Consider the following 27,109-nt stretch of genomic DNA (forward strand, 5'->3'; position numbering starts at 1 on the left):
AAACAAAATTGATGTAATGACTATAGAATGTATAGCATGAAATATGAATATCTCTTTTGCCTTATGTAAGATAGATAATTATAACTGTCTCAGGATGAGTATTGTAGCACAATCCACCTTTTACAAATCAGCTATAGACGGTTTTCAGGTTATGGCCAATCTTGTACAAATTATACTTAGTTTAATTCATGGGCGCAGCGCATCATCATGGAATCCCATAAGATTCCAGCTGTCAAGACGTCACATATCACGTCAGAAAAGAATCCCGGTTGACATCGAAGACACTAAAAAAATAGGTCCGAGAATAAGTATATAAGGAGCTGGCAGCAAGCCAAAGCAGACAGAAACTGGCAGCGAGCTAGAGAGACAGGAACTGGCAGCGAGCCAGAGAGTGAGAAGCTGGCAGCAAACCAAGCAGCAAAAGAGGCCGCATAAAGAAAGAAGTCTGCAGCAAACAGCTTGCAGAGGATCAACGCCTCGAGAAGGAAACACACAGCAGATACAATTCACCCAAAAAGGTGGAAAGCCAGAAAACTAAAAAGCTCTGAGAGAAGAGTTTATTTAACTCCTGCAAACAGAAGCCTGCCAACTCCTGCCTCACTACACGCATCGTAGACACACGTAATTATTGAACCTAGAAAGGCCACAACTAATAGGGCTAAGTATATAAGCGTATTGTTATTTTTGTTTTGGCTAGTGAGTATTGACAGAATAATTGTTATTTTTGATTTTCTAAAGGAAATAGAGTTTACAGACACTTAAAAACAAACCACTGGTGTATTATTGTTGGTTATAAGATAATTAATTACAGACAGTTATAGGCCTCGCAATCTCAATACTACTTGTGAGCATTGATACTTGGGCTCATTATTGCAACAGAGGCAACCTGTCAAAACAATTTCAAGGAGAACTATAGTAGTGCCTATCTCTATTGATTGAGTTGTTTCAATTTTGCTTAATAGCAAGTCTGATTTTTGTGGGGCAGATGTGCCACTGTGTCTGCGGTCAGAATTTGTCTTGAAAGAAATCGAACTCAAGGTCCAGATCTCCAGAACTCAAGGTCCAGAACTCAAAGCTAACCATTACGCATAGAACCATTGTACTATTACACTCAAAGGAAACACGCAAAAACAATACATTTCATATTATATTATTACTACTGCTAAAAAGATTAAATATATATAAATTAAAACATTTTTCGCTTGACAAAGAGATGTTCATATATTAATTAAATCAAATTTCTCCCTTGACAGTTGCACAGCTAGTTCAACCCACTAGTTCAACCTGACTATACAGTGAATGACTTACTTATAAGTTATTTTTTCATTATAGCTTGTGAAATGAATCAAAACGTGTTCTAGCACCAAATAACTACTAGCAGTCAAAACTTGGTACCTTCTTTGTGTCGACAAAACCTCATTTCTACTTTTGGAGAGGCTGCATTCTGCTGAGCAGTAGGGAAGCTTTTATTAGCAAATGTCTATAAACTTGAGCAACTGTACCTTGATCGATTACAGGAAGTTACAGCGAAAAGACTACCACAAATAAAAAATTTTGTTGAAACAAACTTCGTGTAAAAAATCTATCAGTGACTGTAGTAAAAATTCGACAAGCATTTTCAATGTTTTTAGAACATCCAGCTAAACTCATCGACATTGTATCAGCCCATTGCAATGCAATATACTTTAAATGTGTGGTAATCATTCAAAAGCCAATTTAAGATTTAAAAAGGCGCCACAACGTACATCTCAATTATCTTTTGAAACGCACCTTTGGAATGACAATAACTTTTTTATACGTGTTGCCAGACTACGATAAGCGCAGCTAGTTGCCAGACTACAACAAACGCGCGTAGATTTATTTAGAAATGCACATAGTTGTTTCGCTAAAACGGCCTATCGTAAGGGGGCGCTTAAAAAGCTTCGCAATGGTTACAGTTCCTTTTGTGAGGTCAACCCACTAGGTCAGATATCCGCTTCCGTCTCGATGGAGTAAATAAGTTTTCACAAAGTGTAAACAGGAAAAAACCATGGTAGTCATTCTGACGCTATTAACCACATTTATATTTATTTGTATAAACGCTTCACAAACACATCAGCCGTTTCAACCAGCACCAACAAACCAATTTAAAGAGCATAATTATGTAAGGATTGCTGCCTTTGCAGACGTGAATTCTGACAAAACAACCGATCTGCTCATGGTTTCAATTGCAGGTATCACCATATTTGTTATTTTGCTTATAATTTATTTGTTGATTCTCATTTGTTTTTAAGCATTAAATTAGTATTAGTTTCAATGTCATTTAATGCACATAGCCATGTTAACGATACCATGATTATTTTATACCTCTCAGTGGACTTTATCTGACAAACAAGCAATTATCTATGAGGGACTTTAAATTAAGTACCATGTTTTTAAGAGTAAGAAAGTAGCAAAGTTTGTTTAATTTTAATAGTATTTATTGCATAAAGCATTATGCTACCACAAAGTTGTAGACCACGTATGTAAAAGCGAAAGTTTAAAAATGTTCAATGTTCTGGATGACTGAATTATATTTGTTTTGCGATGGAAATTATGTGTTACCAAACCTGCTTGACTTGATACAACAAACTACTGTTTTTCTACTTGTTCATTCCCACCAATTTTTGTGGTAGAACTTATAGAGTTTAGATTGTGCAATGCTTTTAATTTTGTACTTTAATAAAAATGGTCAAAGTCTTTGTAAATATACTATATTTATGGAAACTACCTAGACTGTTTGTGTTATGACAGCTCTCAAGTCTGACACTAATTGTAGACCAGGCCCTGCAAGTTTTCTATGGCGGTGATGAGAAAACTGGCACACCAATTCTTCAGCTTCTTAGTGTCAATAGAACAGCCAATCTACAAACTGTTGTACCCGGTGATTTTAACGGCGATTTAGCCACTGACTTCCTTCTCGTATACGAACAACCTCAAGATGACCTCTACTCGATAGAGCTGTGCATTGGAAGTCCATCAACCCTTGTTCACTACAATTGTCAAAATGCAGTAAATGAAAGCATTGGAGAGCCTTTCATCCTTGAGTATGCTTTTAATGAAAGTTTAAATAAATTTTAATACTCTTAATTTACTTACTGCTTTTACATTTATTGTGGTTGTCTTTATGTTACCTGATTAAATATTCACTTCAAAGACATGACATGCAAACACTTAGTGTCCACCATATGACGGTTCAGTTACAACTGCTGAGTTTTTTTGTTCCTTCAGCTATAATGGGAATATGAGGCCGGATATACTTTTCATCAGTTCAGACGAAACTTTTATTCTGCTGGAGTATGAGCCTGATGGCAGGTTGTATTAATATCCTTAATCTCCTTCATGTTTACATCCTCTGGTGTAGCTTAACAATTGATTTCACTGAAAAAAACTCTCAAATTTCTTGAGTTTTATCGAGTTTGGCATTTCGCAAGACAATTTCACATTGAAGAAAAACTTTGCTTTAGACCATGAGGTAGACTGTCAGTTCAACCTACCTTGTTGAGAGAGATTGCGATTTAGTGTTGGTTTATGAAACCTTTGTATCTAATGTCCAAAACTGCCATGAACATATTTCTCCATTGTGATCATGTGTGAGGAAGAAATGACAAGTTTCTCCTTACACATTATTACAAGGAAATTTGTAACTTCTTTGTAAAAATCTTGAAGGAAAAAATTAATTAATAGAGCAAGTTGTGTTTAATAGATGCAGTTTTTGAGCAATACAGCTTGTTGCCTATTTTAGAGTTTGCATTAGGTATGCATTGCAAGAGTCATGAAAATGAACGGTTCTTTTAGGAATTTCAGTGAGAAAGTTATCACTGATTTATCGGAGACGAAGCTTCTACCCTCCCACTCTAGTGCGTTTGTCGACCTCAATCAAGATCTCTCCGCAGGTGTGATATACCTTCTCTATGCTAGCTCACTTTACGAAATGTAATTATACCGAAATCTTCCTCATGGGTCTCAGGCTATTGATTTGTATGATATTCTATGGCACCACATTCTATCAAATACAAAATTATGCACTGCTTGATATACTAGAAAATTTCTTTTACTGAATTTGTGATTTTTAGATGCCAAAATTGCTGCCAAAAGGTTGGCTAAATAAAATGGATTTGTTTCTTTAACTTTTCCTGTTGCGCTTATTTTGTGATTAGTATGAAGGAAGTTACCCCCTGTAGTAGGGATTGACTATTGCTTGTCAGTATACATGTATAACACAATATAGCACCCAATGTAGATGTAAATGGGTACTTAGGCTAATGTCTTTCTTTAATCCTTTCTGTATTCATGTTAAACTTGAAAACTTTATGCAGCTATCATGATGACAAGGCTACCTATATAATAATTATTGCTCATTTTCTGTTAAAGATGAACTTTCACAAACCTTTAGTAGATCTTTCTATCATTTACAACCGTTTTTGGTGTTTGAACTGATCTGACAGCCAAGATGTTTCAAGATTAAAATCAACAACTTCATCGCGGTTAAAATGATTAGAATTTACTGAATTTTCTAAATTAGAAAATTGGTAAATTAACCTCAGACTAAATCTTGTTTGCTCAGGGATAGTGATAGTTTTACATCAAAACTTTGCAGAATTTTCTAAATTAGAAAATTGGTAAATGAACCTCAGACTAAATCTAGTTTGCTCAGGGATAGTGATAGTTTTACATCAAAACTTTGCTTTCTGAGGGACTAATCTATTGCTTCACATTTTTGGCGACTGTGATGTATTTCATGTCAGCTGCAGTTTAGTTTTAGTGAATTTTTCAGAAGCTTATATAGTAGACATCTCTCAGCATATTTTATAGATGTGGCTCTGACGACCGAGAAAGGAATCGCAATCTTTCTCAACAAGGTAGGTTGGACAGACAGTCTGCTTCATCAATGTTACATTTTATTCGTTGATTTAGTCCACCTTATTCTCGATGCCACATGTCAGGTACTTATATTTGCTATCGGATAACCATGAGTGCCGGAACAACCCGCATCATGGGTATGGTTGCTGGTGACTAAACCAGCTTTGACTTGGTAGCCAATTTGACCATCTTGTTATAACGGAGTAATGTACCCAACAAATAGTCTGACTAGACTTCCTAGAAGGTGTGCTGTAGCCACACTCAAAGGTGGGAATAGATAAACTTATTTTTCGGTTAGCCACTGCAGCAGACCGAGGATGTCAGTTTGTCTGGATCTGGCACTACGCGAGAGGAACTCTCTCCAGTAATAAAAAACTAGCGTTCTTTTTGCTTGGAGTTTTTTTTGAGAGAGAAATATTGTTGATGCCAATTCCTGGCTCTATACCAATAGTATATGGCTTCCATGATGCTAAATCATTTTGTGTCACCCTTGTGAGCATACCAGACCATAGCATCTCATACCAGACCATAGCATCTCATACCGAATCCAAAGTGTTTTAGCATTTTTAAATTTCATTTGGCTTAGCAATTCAAAATTAAATTATTTTTGTAAGTATGTTGTATCTAACAACTTTGGCAGTTCTATTACTTCCTCAAGTTTTCCTGTTTCACTTGTTGTCTTCTGTAGGATGGGATGATAAACTGGCAAATGGATTGCACTGTTGAGTGGATGAAAAATGCAGAAAAGGAAAGCTCATTTATTGGCAAAACTTCTTTTATAGACTACGGTGAGTATTCTAGCTACAAGTAAATCTTTTATTATTCTTTTATTGTATAACAAATGTAAAACCGTAGAAATAATATTATACTATGCAAATTATCGTCTGGGCAAACTCTGCTACTCCCTAATAAAATGATACTAGATATTGAAACTTACATGTATACGTAGTTTATTGGTAAAATATTGTCAAGCTAGATCTATAGTGTGTTTGGATTTGTCTATATAATTAACCATTATTTACATATTTACATCTATTATGGTAATGGTATCCTGCGAAACTTACACGATTATGATTATATTATGCTACTACTAGTACTGAGATTACTAGTACAGTTATTACTAGTATGACTATTACTAGTACGGTTATTACTTGTGCGGTTATTACTAGTACGATTATTACTAGTCCGGTTATTACTTGTGCAGTTATTACTAGTACGGTTATTACTAATACGGTTATTACTAGTACGGTTCTTACTAGAACGGTTATTACTAGTACGGTTATTACTAGTTAGATGTGGTAATGTACTACAAATCTTTTTTTGAGAGAGTCCTCAGTTCATTTGTTTTAGTGAGACATCCCTCCATAATCCTTGACTTTGCAGGTTGAGTCTAACCAGTGTTTTAAGCTGGCCTTTGCATTATTATCATTAAGTTCTGTGCAGCTACAATATCATGCCTTACAATATGTGACTACAATACCTCCCTTTGCTCTCCTGAGCTACAAAATTATTCTTATCTGCCTGGCACTATGCTTAGTTTTTGCAGTTATAATTTCATGTCAAGCTATGATACCTTGGCTAGCCATATACAGCATCAACAAGATCTCTAGCTTTATGACAACTGTAAAATTCTTCTTGACTTTGTTCGCCACTCAGAAGCTGAATGCTGTGCAGTTTAACGATTGATTTTAGATGCTGACTCTTACATAGACATGCTGACAAGCCTAACTTTAGACGGTGTTACTACTATCTATGTTATGGATGGGAAGGTCCTGAACATCTGGTTTAAGGGTGGCTGTAAGGTAATTTATATACAGCCCTTCTAGGACTGACTACGGCTATGTCCTATAGCTTAGCTAGAAATATCGGGTAATCAGTGGATTAATACCAACATGCTCTAATGTAATATAGGCACCTGCTTTTACTGGGGCTTTAGCCAAAATTATATATCTCCCTGTCAGCGCTATTTACCGATAGCATCTTATATAGCTTTGTAGTTATTCTTATTGAAAATTCCTACTGAAGTTTGTAAAGCTCTTGATCTAACACAGTAAACACTTCCCTACAAGTCTCACATGTACAGTAAGCCTTCACTTTTCATGGTCAATGGGGACCGGCATCCCTTACAAGTAAAAATATGTGAAATAGAAAATAATTTTTTTCTGTGTATGAATGAGGTAATTTTAACACCAGAACACACAAACAGTTTTCTAAACATATTGTATTTATTTCTTATGTAGTTAGTAAGCAAATTGTAGTAAACTTTATTAACTTTCAATTTACATTTCAGCTTCAGTCCTGGTATTTTAAACCAGAGAATGTACTTACGTAGTACGGGAGTAGTTTAAACTTTATCTGTCTGAATATTCGTACTTGTGATTAACTGGGTTCTTTGTGAGAAAGAGGTCACATGTTTGTAGATGCCTTTTATGGATTATTTATGTATTCTAAATTTTTAATGGTCTTTTAATTAATTTTCAACATTTTTTATTTTTCAATTATGAAGGACTGAAACCGCGAAAGGTAAGTCACAAACTAGCGAGACATTACCGATAACATTTTTAAACCTTTGCTATAGCCTTTGGTATTAAAATAATGTTATCAAATTATTACATTACTTTTGTACATACTTCTCGACAAGCTTTATATGTCAGATGATGATAGCGCTTTGCCTATCTTATATGTTGTGTAGGACAGCTTGAAAGACAGGTGGCGCAAGTTGCTCGATTTGAGTACTGACTGGGTTATTAACCCTCAAGATGACTGGCTGAGAGGTGGTGACGTGGACAATGATGGATTTTCAGACTTGCTGGTCACCCTCATGGAAAAAGCAACTGGGTAAGCTTCGCTATACTTTCCAGAAATATGCAATTGCTGTAAATGACAGCAGTTGACAGCGCCTGTAACATCCAATCCAATGGCTGTACTATACCTAACTGTGCAGTTTTAGAATCATTTGCTGTTATAAATATTGAGCTGTTCCGTAATCTAAATTAGATTCTCTACTCAACAGTACCTAAAGCTATGTTCAAAATTCTAAAAAATATAACTACATTAGCATGAGTTTAAAGCTTTTAAAAATTTTAATGTTTACTATAATAAGAGCCTTGTTTGTCCGTCTGCAATGACGGTAAGAGTGTTAGAAAAAAAGATCACATGGCACGGGAATCGAACTCGGATATTAGACACCTCAGCCAAGCACACTATCATCTGTGCCACTCGACCACCTTGCTTTAATGTGCAGTAATTGTGCACACATTTATCAGATATAATTATATCAGCACATATGCCTGTGTACTAGTATGACATATTAAATGCACAATCCTCTATTTCTTGATAACAGAATTGGGTTCTCCTAGTTTTTGTGAAGCCATAATTTAGTTGTGACTAGTGCAACTAGTTGGCTGTAACTGGCTCTTTCAGTAACAGACTACAACATTCGTTATGAGTAGTGACTCGACAAAACAATTCTGAGTATGTTATTTACTATTGTGGGAAAACATTAGTATCTATCTCAGGGTTTGTTTGTTGTTCTTTTATATATTCATCACTGTGCCCAGTTATAGTGATCAAAATCTAGAAATGAAAAATCTGCATCACAGAGGATTTGATCTCAGAACCTCCCATTTACAAGGCGACAAGCTAACCCATTAAGCTACATGTATGGCGCCTTACAGTGCCTCGCGTTGCGTGTTCGCAACTCGAGTTGTACAACTCGAGTTGCCGTGTTGTACAACTCGGCCTGAGTTTTTGACGAACTCGAGTTGTATTACGCAAAACTAACACGGGTTCGTAAAGAAAGCAAAGTGAGTAATTGGGGTGTCTCATTTACAGAACATTTACAGAAATTTAATAATAATAATTTAAGTATATATATACACATTTAAATTATATATGTTGGCGATATTTGCGCATATTTGTTTCTATAAATATAACGAGACAAAAACAATTGTAGAATGTAAAAAGCAAACTAAAAAACAATCTATGTGGGAGCTGGGCCATTTCTTTTTCAAATGAAAAAAGAGTTATCTCTCTAGAACCTAACAAGAAACTGAATGAACACCGAAAATGAACATAGAAATTATTTCAACGGCGTTTAATGATGCATCAAAATAAATTCCATATAGCTAGAGAAAATGAAACGATGAGATGAGATGTTCTCAAGCCGAGTTGTTGAACTCGAGTTGTTGTTGAAAGAACTCGGCTTGGGTTTTGATTAACTCGAGTTGTGCAACTCGAGTTGCACAACTCGAGTTATATTTACACAACTCGAGTTTGCAACTCGAGTTGTACAACTCGAGTTACACAACTCGAGTTGTACAACTCGAGTTGCAAATTCGGCACACTATAATTCGCCATTTAGTTCTAGTTTTACAGTACATACATAGTTTAATTTCTATTAGCTAACGGGTGCCTACTGATGTACCATTGCTAGTATAACCAGATCTACATTTATGCTACCGTAATACCAATATATTGCACCTTACTTTTGAAAAGTCGCGTTGCGTGTTCACAACTCGAGTTGTGCAACTCGAGTTGTACAACTCGAGTTGTGAACGCGCAACGCGAGGCACTGTAAGGCGCCATATACATGGGATACAATGGATTCATTGGACAGATAGTCATTATATGGGTTGTCACTAAAGTTTGCTTTTATGTCTTGTATTAGTGAGTTTAGCAACACGAATACTAGCTTACTCAAATTAGCTGATGGCAACTACGTATATTACCTGCCACTGTTTATAAGCTGTTTTTATTACCCGTGCAATGCCGGCATTCAACTAGTTTTACGATATATTCACTATATATTACTAATATTAGCATTCAATGAAATATCTGAATGTTTTATTTTAAAATGCATGTGTGAATCCATGGATTGTCCCACGACCAAACACGAGCGGAGCGAATGTTTAAGAGTTTTATGATAAATGCATGTGCACACAACTCACAAAGATTATTCATCAACAACGTCGCAAACCATTGTACCGAAATCTCACCAACAAATTTAACCATTTTTCAATGGAGTCGTTTAAGTATAATAACGATACAAAACACATAAAAACCTATTTAAATATGTTACCAAGTCTTTGTAAATTGTCGACAATATCTTAAAACTTACCTATCTGATCGGATTATACACAAATAGACAGATTAATTTGGCCGAAAATCGTTATTAAAACTTGCCAAGCCTTATTTTTATTAAAATTAAGACCAGCCAATGAAACGCCGAGTGACAGAGAATAGAACCATTAAGTCGTGCGCATTTCATGAAAAAATAACGTGCACATTTCACCAGTCTATAGCATTGTCGAATTGCTGAAGGTTTCTGTAATTAACGTAGAAGTACTGAAATATAATCGTTTCTTTTTTGCCGATTTCAAATTAACTGACATTTTGGACACTTCTGAGTACTTTGGTATTCTAACTCATGTCCAAAGCAGTGAAAGTAAAGGAAATGACGATGATATTTTTTTCTAACGATTCTTATGAGATTATTACAATATTTAATTATAAGTTTGGATGACTATTGAAGTGTTAGTCACACTAACAACATTGATGATGGGCAATATGTTACTGTTATTATTCTTTCTAAATACTTTTGTTATATAGATTTTCTAAAAATCTATATAAATATCACAACTTCTTGATATTGTTAGCTTTGTCGTTTTGAAATGTAAACAACGTTGTGCATTGGTTTTCCCACGACCATAGGAGCGGAGCGAAGTTTGAGAGTTTTTATGATAAATGCATGTGCACACAACTTATGAAAATTATTCATCAACAACGTCGCAAACCCTTGTTTTGAAATCTTATCAACAATTTTAACCATCGTTTTGTAAAGTCGTTAAAGTATAATTAACGACACAAAACACATATAAGCCTATTTAAATATGTTACCAAGTCTTTGTAAATTGTTGACAGTCCCTTAAAACTTACCCATCTGATCGGATTATACACAAATAGACAGATTAATTTGGCCGAAAATCGCCACAAAGCGCTTGAAAAGCTTGGTTTAATAAAAGTTAAGACCGGCCTAGGATACGCCAATAAAGCCATTCGACAGATAGTAGAACTATTTAGCAGTGCGTATTTCACGAGAAAACCGTGCTCATTTCACCAGTCTATGGCATTGTTTACTTGTAATCAAATTTATCCGAAGGTTTCTGTAATAAATGTAGATCGTTTGAGGCGTAGAACGATTTAAAGGTACGAAATTGTGGTACACAGTTTATCAGCCTATGTTTTTTTGTCCAATCACCGAAGGTTTCATTAAATTATTTAAAACGGTAGCCGAAATTCTTTACAACTTATGTACAAGCTAGGGCTGAACTACAATGCCCCTTTATGACGAGAACATTTTTTTATTTTGCTGCAGTTTGTAGAAAACTTCCAGACGCGTGAACACTCATACTTGCTTTCTGTTAAAGATCGCTATCAAAACCATTCTACATTCAACACAACCAACTTTCACACTGTGTATAGTACATAGTAGCTTGCCATTTTACTTCTAATTTTGCATTTCAAAGTTGTAATAAACATATTTCCTTATTGTTGTTGTTAAATTACATACATTACAGTAGGTTAGCCCTACAGCTTTTCCCTACAGTTTTCCAGTTACACCTATCAAATGTACTTGGACTGCTGGCCATGTCACTCTTAGCCGTACAGGCATTGCTCTCGATCTATCATGGCGTTTGACAATGCACAAGAGTCAAGGTCTTACCATGGCTAAGGCTGTCATTGATATAGGACACCACGAAATGACCGCTGAAATATCGTTTGTTGCTCTCTCTCGAGTTCGAAACATTAATGACTTACTTGTTAACAACTTCGCTAGGGAGCGCATCACTCGATTAGCTATCAATGACCAAATCCTACAACGTAAAAGAGAGGAGAGTAGATTGCGTGAACTTTAACAGAATGCTGAACTTATCTAACTTTTCTATATTTGTTGAAATTGTTATTTGCACCTTTTTAAAGTCGTGCTCCATCAAATTTATTTTATGTCATCTCGAACAACTTTCATTTACACTATACTCTGTAAATTCCTGCTGACAACTACTTTTTCAACAACCAGCACTGCCATTTATTTTTTCCGTTATCACTTATTCCATTATCAAGTCGTGGGCTGTATGACAGGGGAATTTCTAGTCTACTATTACTGTATTACTATATTAATAATATTGGTTATTCTAATAATATCAGTGCATTTTACTTCTAATATTGCATTTCTCCTATTGCAGGGGGAAAGATATAAACATATAATTCTTCCCTTTCATTATTGCTGTTTGTTGTCCATAATAACACCCAGTACATTACAGCTACCATTGCAGTTATCCTATTGCACTGCAGTGCCATTTGAATGCTAATATTGCATTTCTCAGCCATCAGTACCCTTTCTTTTTTCCAATATCACTTTGGTAGTGGGCTGTATGACGGGAATTTCTAGTAGGTAAAATACCTGAAATACATTTATTAAAGGTCATCTGCATAAGCTTAAATATACAGTACAGTAATCAGCTTGTCCATTGTGGGGTACATGGCTATATCAAACTCGCTAGAATCTAACATGGCCATTATCTGTCATATTATCATTAAGTATATTGCATTCTAATTTACAAAAAGTGGCTAGCCATAACATAAAATCATAGAATTCGTCTTCTGTGGTGATAGAATTATCCTTTAAACTAGTTTAAACTATCTCCTTTCTAAACTAAGGAGGCTGACTACTGTGGTTGAGCATTTCACCAACAGTTGTGAAGTGGTCAGTTGAAGCTGTTGTTCAGGAGCTTATTAGAAAACATCGAAAAAGGTATCGGTTTCATTTTTTATTCCTTGACACCGACGTACTACCTCCAACATCATGTTTCAATTTATAAAGTTTCTGTTGCTACAACCTTCAATTCACTATCTCGACTCTTCCGCAATACTATAAGTTTACCAACTTGTAAAACACTTTTGTTCAACTCATTGATTTCTGTCTTCTCATTTCAGTTTTGAGCTCATAACAAAAAACATTTGTACTATAGTATATTTTTACTATAATACGAGCTGTGTCTCTTCATCTGTCTGTTCGAAGGCACGTTTAGAGGCTGGGAAAAAATGCATTTCATGGTAATTGAACTCAAATATCTAGCTTACCAGCCAGACACACTAGCAACTGCACCACATGACCACCTTGCAACATCACGGAATAATTGTGCACACACTGATTGCACATGACAATCTCTCATGGCATCGGACTGCCTGGGTCAATAAAAAATTTATACATATAATTTTAACAACGCCGTCCTGTGACTTACGCTTTCATTCCATGGAGCTCAAGCATTGAGTAGCTTTCCGAGCTCACTCACTCTTTTGCAGGAACTTGAGGCCTTTTATACTTCACAATGTGGAATGCGATGGAGCTTGTTTACCCGATACTAGAATTTTCTCTATTCAGTGGGATTGGCTTCCTGTTGAATACAACATCAGCCAAGTCGCATTCTTTGACATCCAGCATGATGTAAGAACCATCATATCTTAGCCTATGTTAGCCTCTGGAAGACAGTGTTAGCAAGGCTAGGTTGCTAGTTAGAATGTGCAGGTGAAGGTTGGGCTGATTTGGTTTGTTTTGACAAAAAATAGGATAGGAGGAAAGGCTATTGAACATTTTCATACTGAGGTAAATATAAGGTACGTTCCGCTGCATTTGTGTTTCTGACTAATGGCAAACATAAGGTACATTCCCCTGCATTTGTGTTTCTGACTAATGGCAAACATAAGGTACATTCCACTGTATTTGTGTTTCTGGCTGATGGCAAACATAAGGTACATTTTACTGTATGTGGGTTTCTGGCTGATGGCAAACATAAGGTACATTTTACTGTATGTGGGTTTCTGGCTGATGGCAAACATAAGGTACATTTTACTGTATGTGTGTTTCTGGCTGATGGCAAACATAAGGTACATTTTACTGTATGTGTGTTTCTGGCTGATGGCAAACATAAGGTACATTTTACTGTATGTGTGTTTCTGGCTGATGGCAAACATAAGGTACATTTTACTGTATGTGTGTTTCTGGCTGATGGCAAACATAAGGTACATTCCACTGTGTTTGTATTTCTGACTAATGGCAAACATAAGGTACATTTCACTGTATTCGTGTTTCTGGCCGATAGCAAACATAAGGTACATTTCACTGTATGTGTGTTTCTGGCTGATGGCAAACAAGGTACATTTTACTGTATGTGTGTTTCTGGCTGATGGCAAACATAAGGTGTATTTATGTTTCTGTCTAGGGGCGTCTGGATGTTCTCTGCAATTCTAATGCCGCTGCTGGTGGTGAACTTCATTTACTCATCAATGACATCGCTAAGCAATCCTGCTTTGTCTCCGTAAAAGGTATATTAATTATTCCATAGGTTCTCTCAACGTTTGTTGTGTTATTGAAGGCTTGTCAACTGGTTATAGGACGGTTTGTCATTTAGCTAGCATCTCCTTAATGTGCAACGTCAGCCTGTTTATACTGGTCTAGTTGGTGTGAGTGTTTGAGTGTGCTGTCGGCATCTGTTCTCAAGTCATACATATTCTAAGAATGAGTAGCTCTTTAGCAGTCGACTCGGTCAGGCACGGTGTGTCAATCGATGCACTTATTTGCAGATGTCAGTTTAAGCATGGCTAACGATCATTGGCATAAAGTTTGTAGTGTTTGTAGAGCCCAGTCTATGCTGTAATAGAAGTTCGATATTAGAGATATGATTCATCTTAATGGTTGGTATGATATTGTTTCGGATGCTCTCAATTCTCTGCACTTAGGTGTTAGGTGTGATTGGGTAAAAGATAGACATTCGGATTTCTATTGCCTCTTCCATAATTCTAAGGAACAATATGATAGTTTTGGTCTTTATTGGGATACAACACGGTTAGTGATATCCGAGTTAGGAAAGTTCTGTTGACAGTATAATCTACAGTGGACTCTACTCACAATACGATTTTAATTCATTCTAGTGTTGGCATTGTAAGGCCAAAATGTCGTATAGAGGGGTATATAAACCCATAGTTATTATCTAATGCAAACTCCCCTGCTAAAAATCATTAAAAATTTTATATACATACTGTACATATTGAAAATTAGTAAAAATAGTCATATGTTAACCTTAGTAACTACATGTTAACCTACAGTAACTTTGGTGTATTCAGTGTATTTAGTGGTTATGATCTGCAATAAAATATAACATTACAATGTACTATTTGTAGTACATACCATAGGGTGTTCTTACCTTTGAGGCAGACGTATAATATAAATATATGAATTTGATTTAAATGAAATTAGCTTACTAATCAAGTACTTGAAGCTAAGTTTTAGTATGTATTTTACTAAACATTAATTTGCCGTCAGCTAAATTTGTATTATTCATTTGTTTCCGGTTTCGTTTCCACTATCCCTTATAACGAATAACGCTGAGCTAAGAAAGAGCGAGCATCGTATCTCTTTCAGGCGTTGTGGGAGGGATTTCGGTGAATACCATATCAGCATCTTCGTTATTCCTACGTGTTCAGCACACCGACTGCCTAATTTTAATTTCGAGGATAACTCCAAGTTTATCAATAAAAGGGCATATAGAAGACAATTCCAAGTTTGTAAAGAATAAGCATGGAAGTAAACAAATGTTTATTGCGTATTCCATTTATTGAAAGGTGTGTAATCGATATTTGGTTGTTACTCATTCGCCGCTAGAGTACTGATCGTGAACGCAAAAAGACACTGACCTTTCCAATCGGTGCAGGTTCTTCGAAAATTCTCGCCACTGTTTTTTGTACAGAGTATGTCGATCATGCATCAATCAACTCAGTTTGAGGCACTTTAGCCGAAGATCTACATCGCTGGATGATTGTTCATTCACTCCAATTTGCTTTCGTACAACTTTGCTTTCGACAAACTAAATCTTTGTCATCTATTACTTTGTAGAAACGTGGTGCATCGTGCTCCAGTCATTTGCCATTATTAATGCCGAGATCACGTAAACTCTATTTAACATTGTGACCTGGTAGTACAAGCTGAAGACTTTGGTTGCATGCTAAAACTTACCATAAACAACCAGGTCAATCAGTTCATAGCCACACTTGGTTGTCATCGCCATTGCAAAAAGTAAATCTCTTTGTTGTTAATAGTTTGTTGGTTTTGCAGTTGGCAGTGGCCTGTGTCCTTATGAAAAAAACTCCGGCTGTAGCAAGGTGAGTGCTGTGATATTTCTTTAGCCTTAGCTCATCAATGAGGTAAATAACTATGCTTGCCGCACATAACCTGAGTTCATCAGCTAGGTAAGGTTCTAGCGCTAGGCCTATTACAAGTCTGTTTCATTCTTTTGACAGAAAGTTTTGGTCTAGCGTCGCTAAACGTTTACTGAGACCAAAGTATTGACAACGTTATAAAAAAATAATCAAAGTAGTTGGGTTATTAAAATGTGTAGAATTGAATTGTTTAAAGACATATGAATGCATTCTAAACCCTTTGTTTTTGCATTCTTTAAATATATGACGAGCTAGCAGTTGCTGTCCACAAATAGTTAGCTGCATTGTTACACCATAACATTTTGTTATGGTTACGGTTATGGTTACTGGTTTTGTTTATGTCCAACTGCATTTGACTGGTCACCTTTAAAGCTGTAACTTGCCTATTTTTACATGTCATGTCACATTTAAGTGATATTTTAATCTTGGTAATAATTTATGTTGTGAAGAAACCTTGAAATATATTAACAATTTAGAAATGCTTTATTGTTTTAGGGTGCTAAACACATAAATACTGTAATCCACACTATCTTCTGTTTTCTAAAACTTATTAGACATATAGACACTATTAGACACATAGACATATAGACACATATACATTAGACATATAGACACTATTAGACATATAGACACATATACATTAGACGTATAGACACTATTAGACACATAGACATAGACACATATACATTAGACATATAGACACTATTAGACACATAGACATATAGACACATATACATTAGACATATAGACACTATTAGACACATAGACATATAGACACATATACATTAGACATATAGACACTATTAGACACATAGACATATAGACACATATACATTAGACATATAGACACTCATAACTTTCTAATTCTAAAATTTTTGTAACAAAATAAAATAGCCTTCACCAAATCTATCAGAATTTTATTAACTCAAGTATATATTTTTCAGACGTATGGCAACATAGTAGGTCCGACAATAGCGTACAGCTCAACCAATCCAGATGGCAGTTCCGCCTTGGGCACTGCAACCCAACTCTCCCAGTCTTCTAACGGGGCCCTTCAGCTGCCTTATGTACAATTTGGCCTTGGAACTACTCCTAACTTTGTAGATAGTCTTACAGTCGGCATTGTGAGACAGAAAGGTTAAATACGCATGGTTTCTTATTAGCAGAAACACAGTTATATGCCTTCAATGTTCATAGCATTGGTGTAACCTTAATCCTTTGGCTGGGAAAATGTCCAAAATGTCGTTTATCGGTTCCATGGGGAAACGACTTTTATGTCACTTTCGGTAGATGTTTATAAAGCTGTCGCCTAGTAACAATAAACAAAGGATATAAATGCTAGTAAGACTTAAATATTATCGACAAGATGTTAGTCGATGAATTATAATATAAACCGACCATCTGAAAGGCATTGCTTTGCGCTAAAAGCTAAAGAAATTGCGACTCCTTTGAAAAAATGGATGTTGGAAAACCAGTCAACATACAGCTCCACGTTCAAAACGGAAAAATATAAATTTATTTAATCCTGCGATTGTTAGTGATCTTTTGTTTGATCAGTATGATAATAATCCAGATGATGGCAGTGATGTCAACCCTGAAAACTTTGAATATGCAGAGAAAAGTAATCGTTATGGTAGCTCAGATGATGACGATGCTGCTGGTGTTGGCTACGCTGTGGCGTTAGACTCTGTCGAAAGGAATGCTTCCAAGCACTTCATACATAAACAATTGTACATAGTCGCACCTTTTTTGTAGTAGTACACATGTAAATGAATGTTTATGTACAAAAGGTTTTTATTAATAGAAATAAATTTCAGTTTGAGCTATGTATGTTCATAGAATACCGATTTTATTAAATTTTCAAAAACAAATTACACGATTTTCGGTTGTTTTTGCGGCGCTTTTACCCAGCTAAAGGTGTAAGGCTGGTAACATTGGTGAGTGAAACTCTCGACGTTCTCAGTATAACTATGGGGACTGAGGCTATCTTCACCATTATGATATGTCGATTGCTAGTAGATCCATTAATACTGCTAGTTTTTGTAATCATGGTGTTATGGTTTTGCCAGATAGATGCTTTATCATGAACTCGAGTTTAAAATTGTTTTTTTCTCTCTCTCTCTAAGTACCATGTCCTGTGAGGATGTAGGCAATCATAGTTCTTCACCAATTCCTATCTCTTGTTCTTTTCAACAATGCTTGCTCCAATGCCTCTGCTTTCTCCCTCTCCCTCTTTCTGATAGTTGAGCTGCCATCCATTTGGTTAGGCTTCCCAAGTAGGTCAGTTGCTTTCTGTCCCTGCTCCATTTTTTTATATTCTTTCTGTTACTGTCAAGCTCTCTAGACCCTCCTATTGCATCACGTGCCCAAAAAAACGCCGTCTTGTCCAGATTGTTTTATTAAGTTCCTTTCCCTCTCTGCTCTTCTGAATACTTCTATATTTGGGATGTGATTCGTCACAGATATTCTAAACATTTACCTTAGGAACCATTCTTCCACTGTTTCCAGTCATAATTCCATCTTAATTGAAATTGTCCAACACTAACGTCCATATGTAAGGAGGGAGTATACATAACATTCAAGCACTCTTAGCTTGGCGCCTGTAGACACCTTTCTGTCTTTTATTAGCTTTTCCAATTTCTGAAAGGCATCTTTTACCATTCCTATTTTTTAAATTTCTGAGTCACATTTTCCATCATCCATTATAATACTTCCTAGGTAGTTGAACTTAGTAACCTGTTGAATCTGATCTTCTCCTATATATAATTTAAACCTTGGCTTTAGTGTCTTTTGCTTGCAACTATGTATTCTGTTTTCCTGCAGTTTATCGTCAAACCTTTCTTTCCACTCTTTTCAACTACTTTGTCAAGTATTTCTTGTAACTTCTCTGCTGACTCGGAAATAAGCACCGTGTCATCGGCATAATGCAAGTTGTCGAACAACAAACATTTGAATATTATCTAGTTAAAGTTCTGTGACCTATTCTATTTGCTTTCATTCCACTTAACTAACCACGCATGTATGTAGTTATAATTGTCTTCAACTTAACTGATTGGTACATATTTAACAAGTATATTTGTGGGTAGTCCAACACTAACTGATCAACAGATTACAGCGCATGAGCATAAAAGCAAATAACTTAGTAAAGGTGATGCAATACCAGGAAGTATAGGTATTTACACAAAATAGCTAACTAGAACCAATGTACATAGCGTAGACAACTCCGATACAGTAGTTGAAGTATTCTTTATAATGTTTCATACAGATCAAGTAGAGTGGAAGCAGACCTGGAAGACCATAGTTCCAAACTCTCATCTTGTGGTTGTGCCACAACCTCCTGACAAGCCTGGCCAGTCAGTATTTCCTAGCAATTTCCACATGGTTCAACTTCCTGTTTTAATCAATGCATGTTCAGTTCTATGACGTTTGCATTAGGCATCTTGTACCAAAATTGCCATTGAATTGACAACTGCCAAAACTCTTAAGGAGTTGTGTGTCCATGAATTAGTCGTCTTATGAAAATGGACTTCTGGCTGTCATAAACTGTCAGCAGTTATACAATTGCCTACATAATTTTACAACTACAGTGCACCCCCGCCATATGACATTAATTCATTCTGTTAAAGGCATCGTAAGGCGAAAATGTTGTATAGAGGGGTATAGAAACCTATGTATAGTAATTATTTAATGCAAACATACCCTTTGGTAAAAACATTGAAATTGTATATACGTACTATACTTATTAAAAATTAGTAATAAAATAGCTTATTAACCTTAGTGACTTGGTGATTCCAACGTATTAAGTTTACTAACAGCCAAATTTGCATTTCGAGAGACATTTTGCTGATGTCAAACATCAGCGAAAAAATGTCATAACAAGGGAATGAAAAAACATTGTGCTCCTCATCTAAGGACAAAAACCCATAAAACACGAACATCATAATGAGGGGGTGCACTGTATACACTTTACTCAGCCAGTGCAGGCATATGTGCAGACTGTCTTCATCGTCCTTACCTAGAGTGTCTGTTATATTATTAGCTTTTCCTGTTGACCCATTGCATATCGATGCTTTATGAATGAATTTTAAAGGCTAGTAGCTACTTTTTTTTCACTGCCATTTAATGAGCAGAAGTACTTGAATGACATCATTAAATGATCTAGCTAATAGAGTGCTGATGCACTGTCACTTGATGAGTGTAGCAGATGCTTGTAAATTCCTTTAGCTTAGCTGATTTGTGCTCTGTGCTGATTTGTCATTGGATGAGGAAACTAAGTCTAAAATGCTGATCGGATTCTTCTAAACTTTTGCGAGGAGATCAGAGTATTGTTTAAATGTTGACACTCGGCAAACTGAGCAGGTGCTTGTATGTTGCAGGTGGCTTATGCATCTTTATGTGACACCAAGTCAGCTAGTTTTAGTAACTGGTCTTGTGTTACTTGGACTATGCGCTCTTGTGGCCATCATCATAGCTCTCTTGCACATCAAGGAGAAGGTAGGTCTACAAATACTTTTTAGTTTTATTGAAAACTAGCTGCGCTTCCCGGCGTTGCCCAGGTATTAAAAATCAGCTTATAAAGTATAAACAAGGAGAAGTGATGAGAGTTGCCTACTACTTGCTATTAGCCTGGCACATTGCCAATGGAAAATTTGAGTAAGCTTATTAATGAGAGCAATTCATGTACGTGACGTTTTGCAATCACTCTTCGTAGTAGGCAAAGCCATTGAGTATTTGCTTCCATATAGCGACATATATCGGCTAGCGTATGATATCAGTCTCTGCGGCCTAATAGATACGGCGTCTGACTGGCGAACGAGAGGATCCGAAATCACATTTTCTATAATACAGATTATTTATTCCAAGATTTTAATTTTAATAATAGCTATAGCTGGACATACCAAAAACAGATAACAGACGATAGACAACAAACTTTGAGAAATAGATATACCGTATAGATTTAGTATATGCAGCTATGTTGTACATGCATAGTCACGCCTTTTTATTCTTGAACAATACTCTCTGAGTGTTGCCTTTTTATCTGGGCATGAATGCCTCCATACACAGCACTGTATTTCGAATTGTGATCACCTCAGCATCCAAGTCTTTTGGCATATGACCTAAAATTAATGCAAATATTTATTTTGACCTCCAGGGAGATTTCCAAAATACTTTTTGAAACATTGCTCATTTGTTAATCAGTACCTTGCATAGGTTTTACGTTGCTTAAATAATATTCAGCAGCATTTCATATGTTCCATTTTAGTTTAACAACTATGAATGCCAAGAAATCTAGCCCAAAAAATTAGTGGAAAAGCTGAATGTGATAATCTATATATATATAAATTTCAGTGTTTTTCGTCTGTATGTCCAGTTGTGGCAATGCAGTTTTAAGAATAAAAATATACTTTGCACTGAAATGGAGCAACCTCCAGTTCTCCAGAAGTGTAATTTTCTTTAGACTACGTGTCCAACTGGCCATGCTAATGAATAATTAGGCACATACTCATTTCAATAGTTAACATATGCAAGCTTGAAGCATTTGCGAAAATACTATTGGTTACTACTAGCACGCTTGAAAATCATGATTGCATTAGAGATCACCATGCTAATGATTACAAGCTGGCTTTGAGGCTTTTATTATAGTAAAGATTTAGGCAGGATTAAGTTACTAGCTTAAGTTACTAGCTTAAGTTACTCAAATTAGCCAATTTGCAAATTTTGCCATCGGCTTTTTTAGTAAACTTGGCCGATGGCAACTAAATTACCTGCCAGTGTTTATAAGCTGTTTTGTAATACCTGTGCAACACCGGACATTCATATAGTCTTTACTATAAAAGCTGTGTCTGTCAGTCCATCTGGAGCCATGGTTTGAGGTTCTAAAAAAGTTTATGTCGCTCAGGAGTAGAACTCATGGCATTCGTCTTGATTACCAGATGCAGCAGCATTTGCACCAGTCAATCATATTAGAACTTGTTGAATAGATGTGCACATAGTTATTCCCTGTGCTTTATTCAGCTCTCCTAACAATCCCCCACATCATTCAAGACTGTCAGGGTACTAGTTACAAATAAAATAGATGTAAATTAAATTTGAAGATCAAATATACTTAAATAAGCTACATTTGGAGTTTTCGTATACAAAGGTAGACTAATTCGCAACCTCTATCTAAGCACCGTCTGTCTCCTGTATCACCCTAGCTCCGAATGAAGTGTCCATCTTTAGTGTAGAGGCATTTAGCCATAAAATTATTTTTTAATTTAGTTTTTGACATAGAATTTGTTTTTGCATTTAGCTTTTACAAAGTTTTATATAATGCATTTGTTTTAATACTATGTGGCATTATGTTATCATTATGGTGTTGGTCTGTGTAACAAGTTACAGTTCAACCTTTTTTATACAATACTTAATTGATCTGTTCTGAAAATTGCTTCATGTGTCGAGACCTTCATATGTTAAAGCGAATAATCTTATAAGAATATAAGGTATTGGCAATGTATTTAATTGGTTCTAGAACCCTAAAACAGTTGTGAGTAGCTCAAGTAATTACATGTAACATTAAAACAAATGCGCTTTATAAACTACAGTCAAACATGGATAACTCGAACTTCAAGGGACCGAGCAAGTGTTCGAATTATCAGAGCATTCAAGTTATCAGAGCACTGTCACAAGTCCATATATTTACTTATTTATTAGTAGATACATGTACATATACAAACTATAATATAAATCAAAAGCACAAATGGCTTGTTTCAAATTAAATGCTTCTAATGTAAAGTTTAAAACGTTTTCATGAAAAAGTATAGAGATTTTTCTATCACTTGAGATTGGTTTGTTGTTTGAGGTGATGTTATTGCCAGGACGTTTTTCAGATTGACATTGGCAAAACTTGATCGTTGTTGAAATGCTCAAAAGAAAAGACATTTTTTTCTTTTGGGGTTTTACCCACGATCAATTTTGCCGTTTTTTCTTGAAGTTTATGCAAAGATTATCTTACTTTACCTGGGATTCGTTAAGAGCAACACTCCGAGGCAGTTCAATTAGAAGTTTCACGAGGTTTTACGTACATTCTATATCACTCACGCTTTTTTAATAGATACTTATTGAATGTACACACGTATTCTGTGTTTAGGTCAAACGATGAATAGCTTTTTGTAGCTCAGACAACGCATACGTTTAATTACAACATTTTTCAAGACGTTTTAAACATTCAACATTCCGAAGTTGATTCAACACGGAATCAACGTCGGAAAACTATTCATCACGGGCTAGCCGAGTCACGCACTCAAGGATTTTCGCCACGCACATGCAAAACAACATGCGATTTTTGTTTTGTATGTGCGTGGCGAAAATTCTTGCGCGCGTGACCCGGCTAGCCCGTGCTATTCATCGTATCGCAGTATAAATCAAATTTCACCAAACTTTTAGAAAAGTCGTTGACAAAAATATTTTGCCGATGGTGGTAATAACGACGCTTATGAATTACGAAAAGATGAAGTTTACCTCTATGGCTTTGAATAAAGTGATTTTCTAAAGCGAAAACAACCGTTTCGGTAACTGTTGGGCAAAAAAACAGTTCGAATTAACAGTGTTGAGTTCGAGTTATCTATAGCAATTTATCATTACGTGGGACCGGACCAAAGGAAATGTTTGAATTAACCATGTGTTCGAGCTATCCGTGGACGAGTTATCCATGTTTGACTGTATTTGAAAACCTGTACTATATATACAAACTAACTTAATGAAGTAACAAGCAGTAAAACGGTTTTTCTGGTTCCTTACCTTAGAGACACATTATAGGCACAGCAACAGTTTGGCAACAGAGTGAATGATAGAAATACATGGAATAACTTATACTAGATATAGTTTATAGTTTAAGTTTATTATTATTATAGTTTAAGTTTATTTTGTTCATATCATTATTTTTACTTCTACACTTGTTATTTAATTCTGCTTATTCCTTGTCTTAACATAGAAAACTGTAATGTTTTGAGAAATTTCCCACATCGTATTTTGAACATTACTTCATAAGTTGAGACACATATTTCTTAAATTGTAAATTTTCATATGTCCAACAATTTGTAAGAAGAGGTGATTGTAAGTAAAGGTTTGACTGTAAACAGCACAAACATTCTTATGAGATTATATGCACCATCTTACTGGTATCGGCACACAAAGCAAATACTGGAACAGATTAGCTTTGTGTGTTGATCAACTTCTAACTGTATATAGAAAGGGGCTCTGTAGGGTTAGCTGTGTGAGCAATGCCTTGAAGATGGGGTATGATGTCTGCTTAGCTTACAGCAAGCAGATGTTCCTCATGTTTTAAGGGCCATTTTCACACAAACAGTGTCTCTGCGATCTTGGATGGACATGTCTGAGTTCAGTGGCAAGGGAACCTCGACTATGGCAAGGATGCCCAGTTGCAAAGTGCAATTTAAGGTCGAATGCCATTCCTGTCACCATCAGAGGCCTTTTTTGGGAATTAAACCCAAGCCTGTTGTTTGCAGGTCAGGGGTTCTAAACCTTAAGGGTCTAGATCAGGGTTGGAAAAAACCACGGTTTTTATGAAAAAGCCAGGTTTTTTTGGTTTAAACCGGTTTTTATGGTTTAAACCGGTTTTTATGGTTTTTTATAATTTTACCAAGGTTTTTGCAATTAAGTCTAATTAACATCACCTACTATAGCTGCATGATTGAGTATTGAACATACATGTGTGGAATCATCGGTTAAAGATGGTACTGTGGGAGTTGTTATGGGAAAAAAGAGCGAAAACATGGAAATTTCAGAATGAGTCTTAAAACAAACATGATTGATGAAATACAGAGCAAAAATCTTATCACAAAGTGAATATTTCACATACAGCTCTATGTATAAGTAGGAACTTTAATCCAAGTGATTAGTCGAATGGTAGTGTAGTGCACAGCATAATGCAGATGCATTGCTAGTGTTTGGAGCCGTGGCAGATGACTCAACTTCTATCACCTGAATATTAGCATCAATGTCTAAATTGGTGTTTTCAGCTTGACATTTTGCTACGTGAGCTTTAAGCTTATCTGTCTGACCTCGCGTTACGACAGCACACCTATTACGTTTTGCCTTAAAACCTTTGAAATTTGCAGTTCGAGGGAAAAACTGCCAAACGGGATCCTGTTTGTGTAGCATGTTGAAAATTTGAGGCACAACTTCAACTTTCCAAAACACAAAAAGCTTGATACACTGAATTCTAACAATCCAACTACTTTGGATTGTGCCCAATAAATGAAATATTAGTTTGTAAACTTGAAGCTTTTGCCCAAAAGGATTTTATTGTTTTAATTTCTAATTATAAGCAATCCTTTCTCACTGGCCAGACTTGAGAAAGTATTTATTCATTATTAGAGACGATGATTGGATTAGTATATTTCACATGGTTTTTATATTTCATCAGTAAAAAGATCATCATATCACTTGATAAAACCAATTGAAGATGAAATTCAGTTATTCACTGTTGTGCTTGGATTTTATGTAGTTTCAACTTGAGCTCTGCCATCAATTTACTACTGTGTCCTAGATAAACTTCCACAGCTGATAATGACATATAATTGCATTTCTACTGCACATGTGCCACTAGGAGCTTAAAATATTATGTTTTTCACAAAAAATAATGACAAAGCCATAAAAACCGAGCTTTTTCCGAGAATTTTCCGGGAAAATCCGAAAAAAACCGAGAATTTTTTCGGGCTGGTTTAAACCACTCAGTTTAAACCAACGGTTTAAACCGAGCCAACCCTGGTCTAGATTGTACCATGCTCTCGAATAAGCATGGTATAGATTGGTACCATTATTTTTGCTTCTTCGTAAAAGCTCCACCAATAACTGTATTCTTTTATGGCTGAATTCATTCTGAGACACTCTTGCTTGGGTGCTAGTCATTTCCAACTTTCTTCTCTAGGCTCTACAGCTTTAGCTTTATTATTTTCCCTGGCAACAATGGCTTCCTGTTATATATTCAAACGTTGGTGCAGGATGTTGCCTTCTGTATGTTGTAGTACCATGACCGGCAAGTCAAACTTCAGGAGTCTCACAGGTTCCACTTCAGTGCAATGTAACTACCTCTTCCCTCCACTCAATCAGTCTGGTTCAGCGCACTTGATGTATTACATTGCATTGTATTCACATTGTATTCACATTGTATTCACATTTATACTCTATTGTCTACTTGTGAACCAGATATTCCTTCTCTATTGCTCCACACTAATCGTAAATTTTGTCTTTGCATGCGCTTGACTTGTGCAGCAATTTTTTTTAGCTATTCAAACTACACTTTTCTTGTTTATTTTCTTAGTTTATTAGTATCTTGTGAAGAGCAGCAGAGATCATGTTGTTAGAAGAAGTTATCTACTCTATTTACGTGTCTCTAAAAAGATTAGTGTTTGCTGTGAGAATTTAGGTGGCATGTTCACTGTTTTTTGCTGTTGGTGCTCAGTGTACTGCCACATTACCCCGTTGTAGTCCTTTTCTCTGTATGCAGGGGCTGTGAGTTGGTCTTCAACCAGTCAATTTTAATTGTTGGTGAGCAGAAAATAAGTTTCAGTTACTGCATGAAGTCAGTCATGAGGTTGAATGGAAACTTCAGATAATTTTGTTTCACTCTATTTGTTGTCTCTGATCTTCAATTATTGCCAGTTATTTTACCTGACGCAGCTTTTATCTCAAATAAGCAGCCTGTTTTTTTAGACAGTCAAATAGTATTATTACAAGTCGCTCTAGCCCAAGCAGATATCTTGCCAAAGCTTTCTAGACATTATAAATAGCAGAATGTTTGGTCATAGCATCAACATGACCATGGAATATGTGAATGATAAATAACCATGCTTGCATTTTCTTGTTTTACGAACCCGGTAATCTTTTGTATATGTCACGATTTCTATTCTACACATACGTACACCACACTTACTGAAATAAAATGTGCTCA

The 27,109-nt window shown here is 35.9% G+C and overlaps 1 protein-coding gene across 1 annotated transcript; it reads left to right on the top strand.

Moving 5' to 3' along the window:
• The first annotated feature begins 1,976 nt into the window (after positions 1-1,976).
• On the top strand, positions 1,977-27,109 carry LOC137396419 (T-cell immunomodulatory protein-like). Its single transcript, XM_068082694.1, has 15 exons — positions 1,977-2,213; positions 2,798-3,065; positions 3,250-3,333; positions 3,817-3,914; positions 4,834-4,880; positions 5,570-5,669; positions 6,574-6,683; positions 7,574-7,719; positions 13,246-13,387; positions 14,163-14,265; positions 16,052-16,098; positions 17,100-17,292; positions 19,421-19,508; positions 20,532-20,649; positions 26,184-27,109. The coding sequence occupies exons 1-15, from the start codon at positions 2,030-2,032 to the stop codon at positions 26,241-26,243; spliced, it is 1,788 nt and encodes a 595-aa protein (XP_067938795.1). The 5' UTR covers positions 1,977-2,029; the 3' UTR covers positions 26,244-27,109.

The sequence above is a fragment of the Watersipora subatra genome, chromosome 5 (assembly GCF_963576615.1).
Source record: "Watersipora subatra chromosome 5, tzWatSuba1.1, whole genome shotgun sequence".
NCBI lineage: Eukaryota > Metazoa > Bryozoa > Gymnolaemata > Cheilostomatida > Watersiporidae > Watersipora > Watersipora subatra.